The 11,196-nt window shown below is 50.9% G+C and overlaps 1 protein-coding gene across 1 annotated transcript in view; it reads right to left on the bottom strand.

The window, feature by feature from the left end:
- Nucleotides 1-193: 193 nt before the first annotated feature.
- Nucleotides 194-11,196, bottom strand: part of cdk5rap2 (CDK5 regulatory subunit associated protein 2) — a 28,738-nt gene continuing 17,735 nt past the window's right edge. Inside the window, 20 exon segments of the mRNA XM_029444690.1 lie at nt 194-615; nt 1,037-1,079; nt 1,180-1,226; nt 1,346-1,466; nt 1,468-1,485; nt 1,568-1,708; nt 1,795-2,111; nt 2,187-2,390; nt 2,581-2,702; nt 3,247-3,436; nt 3,544-3,660; nt 3,784-3,909; nt 4,162-4,488; nt 5,325-5,479; nt 6,706-6,757; nt 6,868-7,100; nt 7,235-7,626; nt 7,804-7,943; nt 8,268-8,369; nt 8,702-10,211. Of these exon segments, the coding sequence (XP_029300550.1) occupies nt 482-615; nt 1,037-1,079; nt 1,180-1,226; nt 1,346-1,466; nt 1,468-1,485; nt 1,568-1,708; nt 1,795-2,111; nt 2,187-2,390; nt 2,581-2,702; nt 3,247-3,436; nt 3,544-3,660; nt 3,784-3,909; nt 4,162-4,488; nt 5,325-5,479; nt 6,706-6,757; nt 6,868-7,100; nt 7,235-7,626; nt 7,804-7,943; nt 8,268-8,369; nt 8,702-10,211 (4,491 nt within the window). The 3' untranslated portion in view covers nt 194-481.

The raw sequence follows: 11,196 nt of genomic DNA, 5'->3' as shown, positions 1-11,196 counted from the left end.
CAAACCCGTCAATATAATCTTATGTATCAGGACTAAATGTAGGAACGCTCCGTTATACTTTTTCTAATTCTCTTCATTTTCTCTAAGTCTAGAACTTTTCTATCTGCTTGTCCATGTACACATTTTGAAGCAGCTACCACGACTTGTTCTTAAAAACATGTATATGCTAATAAAGGGACTTTTGTACCACACGCAGGCTTCAATTGTTTTCTTTACTGCATTTGAACACATCATCATAAACATCAGCTGACCGACAAACAGTAATAAAATACTTTCATGTTCTTATACGCGTCATATAAAAGAGTCATATTTACAAAGGCATCTTCTCTTTTAAAACAAACGTTTACAACTTCAGTACCTAAATAAATCATTCCAAGCAGGTTTTGTGCAATTATAGTAGAAAAGGCTTTGGGGGGGGGGGGGAGGTGACGGTTTTACAGCAGGACAGAAAGGCGGGAACATAATCACGGCGCTGAAGCGGTCAGTAGCTGCAGTGTAACGACGCGTCGCTGTTGGGATCCTCGGAGGAGTCAGAGCGGCGGCCTGTAGTTCTTGAAACGGGGAAACGTGTCTGAGCGCCTGCAGCGCCTCCTACTGGCCATTCACTGGAACCTCCTGCAACACAAAACAACACACTGGAGACACCGTGCACATGCAGGGGAAACAAACGACGCATGCAGCTGACATCTTGTTTTAAAGGAATAGTTGGACATTTTGTGAAATGAAAGGGTTGATATGAAGCCAGAGACGACAAACCAGCTGCTCTAAAGGTCACCGACACTTCAGGGTCGCTCGCCTTCACGTCGTGCACTTCCTTATTTGTCTTTAGTTGCAGCTTTGTATTAAACATAATAAAGTGAATGAGCATATCTTCTTTAATGTCCAAGTAGAACAGGCTGACCATGCATCACAATATTTAATCAAAACCGTATAGAGCGCGTGTATGATGGAGGCGCACACGCACACACACACACACACACACACCATGCAACAGATGAACATGCATCAGGTCACAGCTGCACCTCAACACACTGACCTCCGTCTGGTCCCTTCAGCCCAAAGAGGCTGCAGTAATTTGTCTTTCATTATTACAGAGAGGAAGGAAAGAAAGATTGATGAAGGAGAATTCACTTGTGCGGACATCAGTGTGACGTGTTGGTCTGTGTTTAGTAAACTCACCTCTAAGTTCCCCCGGGCTTTCTTCAACACGCCGTGAGTCAGATACACTACGGGGGAAATAACCGAAGTTAAATAAAGTCACTTGCACACGGGTAAAGGAGAAGCTTGATTCTGTACTTTCTTCACTAGCATACAGGAAGTGTATAACGAGGTCAGATGACCTTACACTGATCGATGATCACTTGTTCCATCCCCTCTTTGAGCTGGTTGGTTGTCCGCAGGCGTCTCACGGCTCCGCTCAGCATCCTCTCCTGCTGCGACAGCCGGCTCTTCAGTCTGGAGATCTCAGCTCTTCAGCAGCTCATCCTGGTCCAGAGGATTACAAAGATTAAGATGTTGGCTGCGTAGATAGCCGGATGCAGTAGATTCGGTGTTTGCGCTCGTCTACCTGCCGGTTGTCGCCTCCCGCCGTGTTGCCGCTCGGCAGAGAAACTCTCCACACCAGCTTGAGCATTCGACCGGCCTCCTCCAACACGTGCTGCATGGCGCTCATGCTGCCGGACAAACTCTTCAGGTGCTGCTGGTCCACCTGTGGAATAAAGAGTAACTTGTTTTTAAAGCTCATTTCTTGTTCTTTACACCACAAACTGTAAATAAATAACGCTGCGTGTGCACCTTGCTGTCGGAGCTCTGCGGTCTGAGCGTGTGCAGGCTCTCCTGCAGTTGTGCGTCCATGCTGCGCGACAGCTTCCGGCCCTCTGAGATCTGCTTGCGGAGGGCGTTGTAGTCCTCAATCAGACCCAAAATATGGCGTCCGTTACGATTGGCCCACATCCGATGGCCCGGCACCAGGCGAGAGGGGGCGGAGGCGCTGTCACCAGAGCTGCTGCTGAATGAGCCTCCGTCCACCTCACTGGTGTGTTCGTTGTGACTCTGAAATGAGTGGCGGGGAGGATGGCCGCCTTCCCGACCGGGTGACCTGCCGCCTTCATCTATGAAGAAAGTAGAAGCGCCGCTGACGTGACAGATTCCTGTGTGTTTGAAGTGTCTGCAGGTGCGGTGTTTACCTGGAGAGGACAGCAGGTAGTTGATGTTGATGGTTTCAGAGCGGTTGGGTTCTCGGAGCAGCTGCTCCTCCAGTCTCTGTCGCAGTGCCGTGTTGGTCTGGATGCTTCTCTCCAGCTGCAGCCTCAGGCGTCGGATCTCCAGCAGCAGCTCGCTCAGGTCCACTGAGCCGGAGACGGGCTCCTGTGTCGCCTCGCTGGACTCTGCTGAGAGGAAACATCAACGCATCAGTGTTGATGTTTTATATCGTTGAGTCCAGGGAAGAACAATCGGCTCCAGACGCTGCGACACTAAACTTTAATCTCTAGGTGTTGTCTCGTCTCACGCTGGTTCTATTCAACCTGCAGAACGCATCAAAAGAATCTTTATACGACACGGAAATAAATCTCGCAGTACCGTTGAGTTTGTGAGCTTCAGTTTTGATCTTTTCGTAAACTTGCAGCTCGACACGCAGCGACTGCAGAAGATGTTGGGAGTCAGACAACTGCTGCCTCTGGAGCTTCGCCTCACACTGAAACCTGGAAGCACACACACACACACACACACACACACACACACACACACACACACACACACACACACACACACACACACACACACACACACACACACACACACACACACACACAGTATTTGTACTTAGTTGATTTTTACTCTAAACATTTGGTGACAATAACATTAGTTAAAATAAATTAAATCATGCGACTGGTTCAGACAAATAGCATGTGATATGTACGATGTTGTACACACACACACACGTACACACACACACGAGAGCATGTGAGGAAAGGGAGAGGAGATCTGACAGTAAACTGGACTCCAGGTTTCGTGTGTCAGCCTCACTCACAGGGGCAAAAGGTCACACACACACACACACACACACACACACACACACACACACACACACGATCGTGTTCAGTTGTACTAACAGTAACGGCTCTTTACGATGGTCGTTAGCAGCCCTGTGTAGTTTCAGGTTGCATGAAGGAGAGTAGTATTGACAGACATTTATAAGTGTGTGTGTGTGTGTGTGTGTGTGTGTGTGTGTGTGTGTGTGTGTACCTGTGCAGCTCCTCCTTGCTGTAGTGCAGTGTCTCCTGCAGCTGGGAGGTTTCCTGGCTGCTGAGCTCCAGCCTCTCCTGCAGTCGGCTGTGTTCTTGCCTCAGAGCTTCACACTCCCTCCTGCACTGCTCCAGTTTGGCCGTCCGCCTGGCCAGAGTCTCCCGTAGCTTCTCGTTCTCCTTCTGCTTGTCTGAAGGAATATAAACACCTTTGTAAGTGAGCTTTACCGTAGCAGCGATAGATGCTGAGGTCGACTGACTGAAGAGATGAGTTCTTGATTAAAGGCGAGTGTTTTACCTCGAGACCCCAGGCTCAGCTGCTCTTTCAGAACTTGGTTTTGTCCCCAGAGGAATCGCACCTCATTGGCCAGCTGACCCTGCTCCTCGCTGCCGTGGATGAAGATGTTGGTGGCTGCTGCACACAGGTACATACACACTCAGTCAACAAAGTAGTTTTAAGAGGGAGATTTCTTTCCCAAGCAGATTACTGACCCCCCCCCCCCCCAACAATCAGGGGCAGTGAGAATGAAACACAGACCTGGGTCTTTCTCCACCTCCGCTAGTCTCTTCTCCAGCTGCTCCCGGAGACGGTCGTTGGTGCGGATGCTCTCCTCCAGGCGCTGTCGCAAAGCTCGGATCTCCTGCAGATGTTCTGCCAACAGGTCTGACACACACACACACACACACACACACACACACACACACACACACACACACACACACACACACACACACACACACACACACACACACACACACACACACACACACACACACACACACACACACACACACACACACACACACAGCTTAACTAAAAGGGATTTATAAATGCCTCAGTGTGGTGCAGATCTCCCCAGGTGTGTCTCCCTCTCTCCTCCCAAACAACGAGTTGAATCAAACGCTCCATGTTTACCTGAACTCATTGTGCGAGGCTGTTCAGCAGCATTCTGTGAGCCGACGTCTCCATCTTGTTTATGAGCATCTGTCTGAGGTCCTGATCCGTCCCGGTCCCGGTCCCGGTCCCGCTCCTGATGGTGGGAGCTGCTCTGGGCCATAATTGAGCGATGCAGGTCCAGTTCGCTGCGCAGGGTGGCGTTGAGCTCCTCGTGGCTCCTCAGCTGATCCTGTAGTCGCCCGTTCTCCCTGTGCAGGCCCTGCAGCCTGCCGGCACCACACACACCGTCCTCCTGAGCTCCTCCCACAGGAGATGCTCCCGTCCAATCAGAGGGGTGTCGCTGGCCTAAACATGGACAGGAAGAGATTAGAAATTAAAACAGAAAAAACACATTATTTACTTTTTGTGAAAGACCTTTCTGCCCCCCCCCCCCCCCTCATCACACATTATTAAATCCATAAGAGTGTGAGGTCATGTTCCACCTTCTATATCGTCCCCGCTAACACAAGCAGCTCAGACACATCCTCCGGCTTCACTGTCTCTCTCCCAGGGAACACTTTGAGGATTGAACCCGATAGGTGGCACTGAATAATGCAACTTTAAGTGGAGGTGGGGTGAAACTGGACACCTGCTCTACCCTTGGCGGGCGGGCTCTGTGGTGCTGGACGCCTCGGAGCAGCAGAGAGGATGTGAGAGGAGAGTAAGTGGCGTTACAGGCTGTGGACGGGGACTCAGGTCATCTCAGTGATTTAACACTGAGGCATCCAATCATTTTGTTGTTTCCTCTCTTGAATTTTGGAAGTTCAAGCTCAGCTCCAAAATAGAGACGAAGATGTCTCCATTAAAACCATTACAGCATGAAATCATACTTTATATTATGTCTCTTGTATATCTTTATAAATAACCCCCCAAAGCATTTAGCATCCAGAGAATATTTACATTGAAATGTCTGATGTCGGCCATTGTTGTGTTTTTTCCCATAAACACAACAATGGCCGACATCAGAAGACAAAGGGTTAACAAACACTGACATTAACTTGCTGTACTATCTTCACCTTGCCCGGCCCGGCGTCTGTGACGCTGAAGACTTTAATTTGTCTTGGCACCCGATCACAAATAAAAACATTTTTATGACATCTAGAAATGTGCATGTTATACGTATACATATACATTGTGCTTACTGTGAGGGGTGGGGCTGCTGTGGCAGGAGGAGGGGGTCCTGTCTGAGTGGTACAGATCAGACTGAGAGCCGTGGTGGCTGCTGGGACTGAGACCTCTGAACTGGCTCTGCAGGCTCTGGATCAGACGGTTCTTCTCCTGCAGCTCTTTCGCCAACCTGGGAACAGACCGGGACTCAGTCATGTTGGTCACGTGGTCTCCCAGAGGAGCCAACAGCTCCATGTTATCAATCACACAACTTAAAACGCCGTGCGAGGAACAGCACCCAACAGAGAGACTTAAGACGACAGATCAGAGGACGATCAGCCACTTTGAGAAGAAACACACAGCTGGGAAATATGAAAGAGGGGTTCACAGCAAACGTCATGCTGTCTGCATCAAACCCTCACAGGTCCAGCTGCTCCCTGGTGCGTTCAGCCAGCGTGAGGTTTTGCTGCGCGAGGAGGCCCACGTGCTGCTGCAGCAGCTCTCTCTCGCCCTCTAGCTCCAGACGCAGAAGATCGATCTCCTGCTGGATTCTAGCCGGGCTGTCAGGACCTTCTCTCATGCTCTCCTCAGAGGACAGCGGTGAGTCCAGCTGAAGCTCCTCCGGACTGCTCGCATCAGTAGAGAGTCATTTATGTCACTATGAGCTACTTTCACTTCTAAGAGTGCTGCTGGAGAACAGTTCATGTCATCAACACGTGTTACTGTCCATACATCCAAAGAGAAAGCCACAGACGCTGCGATCAAACATATCTCTGATCATTATTGTCCTGCCAACGGTGGGAAATAAAACTATGAGAGGTGTGTGTGTGTGTGTGTGTGTGTGTGTGTGTGTGTGTGTGTGTGTGTGTGTGTGTGTGTGTGTGTGTGTGTGTGTGTGTTCCCCTCTAATTCCTCAGAGACACCAGTGACCTAGTTAGGGGGGGGGGGGGCAGTGTAACCTTAATGTTTTGTCTGTCAGAGAAAATTAGGTCAACAGCAGGACACTATTCAAAAGCAACAACAGACACACGCCCGGGGTCAAAAGGCAATTGGCTGGGTGGACGTGGGGGGCCGGGGCAGCGGGGGTGTTTAAAAAGGGTCATGAGACAAACACCAAAACAGCTCGCGACCCTGAAATCTGAAAAAGTCAAATGTACAATTTGACCCAAAAACTAAAAGACAGAACTGAGAAAGACGAAGGAACAGCTGATGTGTCTCTCCATGTGGCTGACATGCATCAATCTTCTGGGGGAACGCTCCATCTTCATCGAGTCTCCCAGTAACCGAACGTTAGAGGCTTCCAAATATTACAGATTCCTGTTTTCCAACGTAATTAAACTCGCAAAAAACTGAATACAAGAAAATAAATGAAGACATTGACAATAAGCAGGTGCAGCGTGTCAGCTTGAGACGCACCTGCGAGACAGTTCCAGGGCCGCCACGTCCTCATTGTCCAGACGAGACTCTCCTAACACACAGAGGGAAAGATGGCGTCAATGTGTTCCTGCAGTGCTGTATCATAAATCAAATAGATATGTTTGTGCAGGGTGCTTCTGATTCACAGTATTTATGATCTACCTTTGTCCAGCCGTCCCTCCAGTCTGTCCAGGATGCTCAGGCTCTTGTCCAGCAGCTCTTTGACCGCCTCCCCCTTGTAGTAGTCGACCTCGCTGGCCTGCAGCAGCTCCTTGAAGGCCTTGCTCAGCTCATCCAGCTGCCGGCGCTGCAGGGCTCCCAGCCTGCGGCTCTCCTTGATCTGCTGCCTCAGTTGCGACAGCTCCCTGGCCTGCGACTGCACCAGGGAGTCCAGTCTGTGGAGGAGACAGAATGAGGGCAAGTGTGTGGGGGGGGGGGGGGGGCAGCATGAGTCAAGATTTGATTTTCTAAATGACTGTGCAGCTTTCACTCGAGGAAAAGTATTTTAATGTTGAGAAAGACTGTTGACCTTGCAGGTGAGGTGGAGCTGCTGCGGGGCGGCTGCAGCTGTTCACTGATGCTCCTGTTCAGAGTCTCTCTTTCCAGCCCCATATTCAGAAGGCTGCTCTCATCCTTCATCGCCTGGTTCTCCTCCTTGTTCTCCCTTAGCTGCCCACTTCTGTAGCTCAGATCTTGGCTGTGGTCCTCTCTCTGCGTGCCCACCTGATCCCTGATGGTCGAGCGATCAGAGGCCACGAGGTCACTGGAGAGAGAGGTCCTACGCAGAAAACTTTGCATTTGCAGGATGAGTTTGGTCTGATTTTCCAGCTGGACCTTCAGCTCTCTGACTTGTCCCTGAAGCTGCAGAGGGTCCTTAGAAACCCCGTACTCATCATAGACCTGCAGGCTCTTCAGACTCAACTAAAAACAGACAAGAGAGTTGGACACGCTATGAATAAACACATAAACACATAAACACCAGCATCCAACCTCTTTAAATACTGACTACAGTTCATGCACTGCTACACATGAGGACAAATCCAGAGCCTGACAGACTTGCTGTGATTAGTTTGGGCTTCCGTGGAAACGGTTGAATACCTTGGCAGAGCTGAGAGCGGGGGAACTCGGGTACGGGGTGCTGGAGGTGGAGTCCAGGTTCTCGGTGGAGGAGAAGGTGGCCTCGTGTTGGGAGGGCAGGCTGGAGGCGCTGCAGCTAGGGTTCACACCGACCTCTACATCTGGCAACAGGAAACACAGAAACAATCAACGAGGGAACAAGAAGACATCACAAGTAGAGGGAAATAAAAGGTGGCCGTGCCGTAATAGGAAATCATTTAAGAGACAGCTGTGAAATAATAAGACAAGAAATCAAAGTGAAAGGTTAATGAGTTCCCAAAAACATGCAAGAATTCCTAAATGCAACAAAAGTGACAGCCCATTTGAGAGTGCAGAGAAATACCAGGTTACAGTAGTGACAGAAAACATGTAGTGCGTTACAGCCTCCTCATGCACACACACAGAGGCTATCCACAGTGAAGATTAGTGTCCACTCTAACAGCTACCTGTGCTACTGCTCTCTTCCCTATCGTTCTCACTCTTGCCACTGGTTTCGTAACCCAGGTCCTGCAAATCCACCTGCACGCCTTTGTCATCCTGCTCCAGAGCTGGCAGTGGAGGCAATACATGTCGGGTTAGGGTGAAATCATTTCTCTCTCCTTCATGGTGTTCATGATCGATTTGGATTAACAACAAGGTTCAACAACTTCACACATACAAAGCAGGGCTGCACCGAACACGTCAACGCTTCACAACGCTAACGTTCAAATTACAAATCAACATTCGACGTCATAAATGTGACGACACATTCAGAGCTTCATTTGAAAAATGATTCGGTACAGTCCTACTTTGCAGAAACAAAACATTATTACACATTTGAATTGCTCGTGCACAATTCAAACCCTTGAAAGCAATACAAGAAATAAGAATGTTATCTCACCTCTCCGTGCAGTTTCCGGGGAGGTGAGAGCCGTGGCCAGTTTCTCCTCCAGGCTTTTACACGCTTTCTTCTTCTCCCTCAGGGCCTTGTGCAGAGTCTCCAGTTGCACCTGGACACTCGGAGGTAATCCCTTTGCATCCAGCACCGTCCTGTGGACCTCGCTCTCCTCTCTACAGCCCCGCTCTTCTTCAGAGACTCTCTCGTGGAGATCACTGAACACCTTGTACAGGTGGCAGAGGTTGTTATGGAGCTCTTGGTGAAGCTGTTCCTTTGTTCCAGCTGAAGCAGTGGACTGATAGACGCCTGTCTGGGTCGGCTCTCCCAGTTCCTTCCTCTCCTGCAGGGCTCTCTGAAGTTTGTCTAAAGTAATGCGCAGGTCGGTGCTGGTCTGTGAGGGTCTACCAGGAGACAAGGAGCTGGGATTTGTACAGTGAGCTGCCAAGGAGGCCACGGCAGACTCTGCTGCACTGAGGCAGTTCATCAGAACTCTGGTCATCTCCTGATTTAAACTGACCTCACTACTTCCCACTGCCCATTGGCGTCCCTTTGACTCCTTCTCCTTAAGTGACTGTGCTGCCGTCTGCCTCGAACATTTACCATTCTGGTCACTGATGTAGGCGTGTTGAGCAGCAGCCTCCGCAGCTCTCAGTTTTTCCTGCAGCTCTGCATTAAGTCTATTCTCCTGCCACAGCGCCTCCTGCAAAGAGTCTGTGTGACGTTGCAACTCCTGCAGAGAGTCCTCCGTGCCTCCAAAAACACCTCTTGGACTCTGTCTATTTGAAGATGCGTTCACCTGCTGCAAGGCCATCTCTATCTTCAAACATAAATCACTGATTTCTGGAATCTTTTGTTGGCCGTCAGTGGAGGCGATGGCTTTCTCTGCCATGTTCAGAAGCTCTATAAGCTGCTTGTTGAGCTCCTCCTTCTCCAGTAGGGCTTTTTGCAGCTCCATGCACCTGCTGTAAAGAACAGAATCTGAACCCACAGGACTGGCGTGCGACCCAAATCCTCCCTGGCTGTCCAGACTGCAGGCGGTCAGGTAAGCGATGGTGGATTCTGCAGCCTGTAAAGCCTCCACGTACTGGTGATTGAGCCTGTCCTTTTCCTGGAGCTGAGAGTGGAGCTCCTCCCAATCAGCTAGCTGCTCACTTAGCTTGTTGATCAGGGTCTCTTTCTCCTGACACTCCTGGTGGAGGAGCTCCAGCTGAGTGAAGAGAGCAGAGTCGGCCTGGGTGTGATCCAGTGTTGTTCCAGCTTCAGAGCCTTTGTCCGACGCCACTGGACTGACGATACGATGTGCGTATCTGAAAGTGGAAGAAGGGGAAGTGCTGTGCTGGGGTGACATGTGGGAGTCTGAGTCTCCATGCAGCTGCTGCTCAGACCCGTATACAGCATCCAGGTGAAGGTGCTGAAGAGCATCAGTTTTAAGATGGTCAGAGCTCACAGACCGGCTGCTGCTGGCCTCCACTCTCAGCCTCACAGGGACCGGCAGGCGAGATTTAACACCATCCTACAATTGAAACAAATAAAACAGATATTAAAGGGACAGTTCGGATTGTTTGAAGTGGGATTGTATGAGGTACTTATGCATAGTCTGCGTATTACCTACAGCAGATGGCGGTCGGCAGACAGAAGTACCAGCACAGAAGCCGTGATCTCTCTACTGCAGGTGTGCAGACCACCCTCTGCTGCAGGTGTGCAGACCACCCTCTGCTGCAGGTGTGCAGACCACCCTCTACAGCAGGTGAGCAGACCACCCACTACTGCAGGTGTGCAGACCACCCTCTGCTGCTGTTGTGCAGACCACCCTCTGCTGCAGGTGTGCAGACCACCCTCTACAGCAGGTGAGCAGACCACCCACTACTGCAGGTGTGCAGACCACCCTCTGCTGCTGTTGTGCAGACCACCCTCTGCTGCAGGTGTGCAGACCACCCTCTACAGCAGGTGAGCAGACCACCCACTACTGCAGGTGTGCAGACCACCCTCTGCTGCAGGTGTGCAGACCACCCTCTGCTGCAGGTGTGCAGACCACCCTCTGCTGCAGGTGTGCAGACCACCCTCTACAGCAGGTGAGCAGACCACCCACTACTGCAGGTGTGCAGACCACCCTCTGCTGCTGTTGTGCAGACCACCCTCTGCTGCAGGTGTGCAGACCACCCTCTGCTGCAGGTGTGCAGACCACCCTCTACAGCAGGTGAGCAGACCACCCACTACTGCAGGTGAGCAGACCACCCACTACTGCAGGTGTGCAGACCACCCTCTACTGCAGGTGTGCAGACCACCCTCTACAGCAGGTGAGCAGACCACCCACTACTGCAGGTGTGCAGACCACCCTCTGCTGCTGTTGTGCAGACCACCCTCTACAGCAGGTGAGCAGACCACCCACTACTGCAGGTGTGCAGACCACCCTCTGCTGCTGTTGTGCAGACCACCCTCTACAGCAGGTGAGCAGACCACCCTCTACTGCAGGTGTGCAGACCACCCTCTGCTGCAGG

This window comes from Cottoperca gobio, chromosome 12, assembly GCF_900634415.1.
Source record: "Cottoperca gobio chromosome 12, fCotGob3.1, whole genome shotgun sequence".
Classification (NCBI taxonomy): Eukaryota; Metazoa; Chordata; class Actinopteri; order Perciformes; family Bovichtidae; genus Cottoperca; species Cottoperca gobio.
This window is presented reverse-complemented; position numbering and strand designations above follow the sequence as displayed.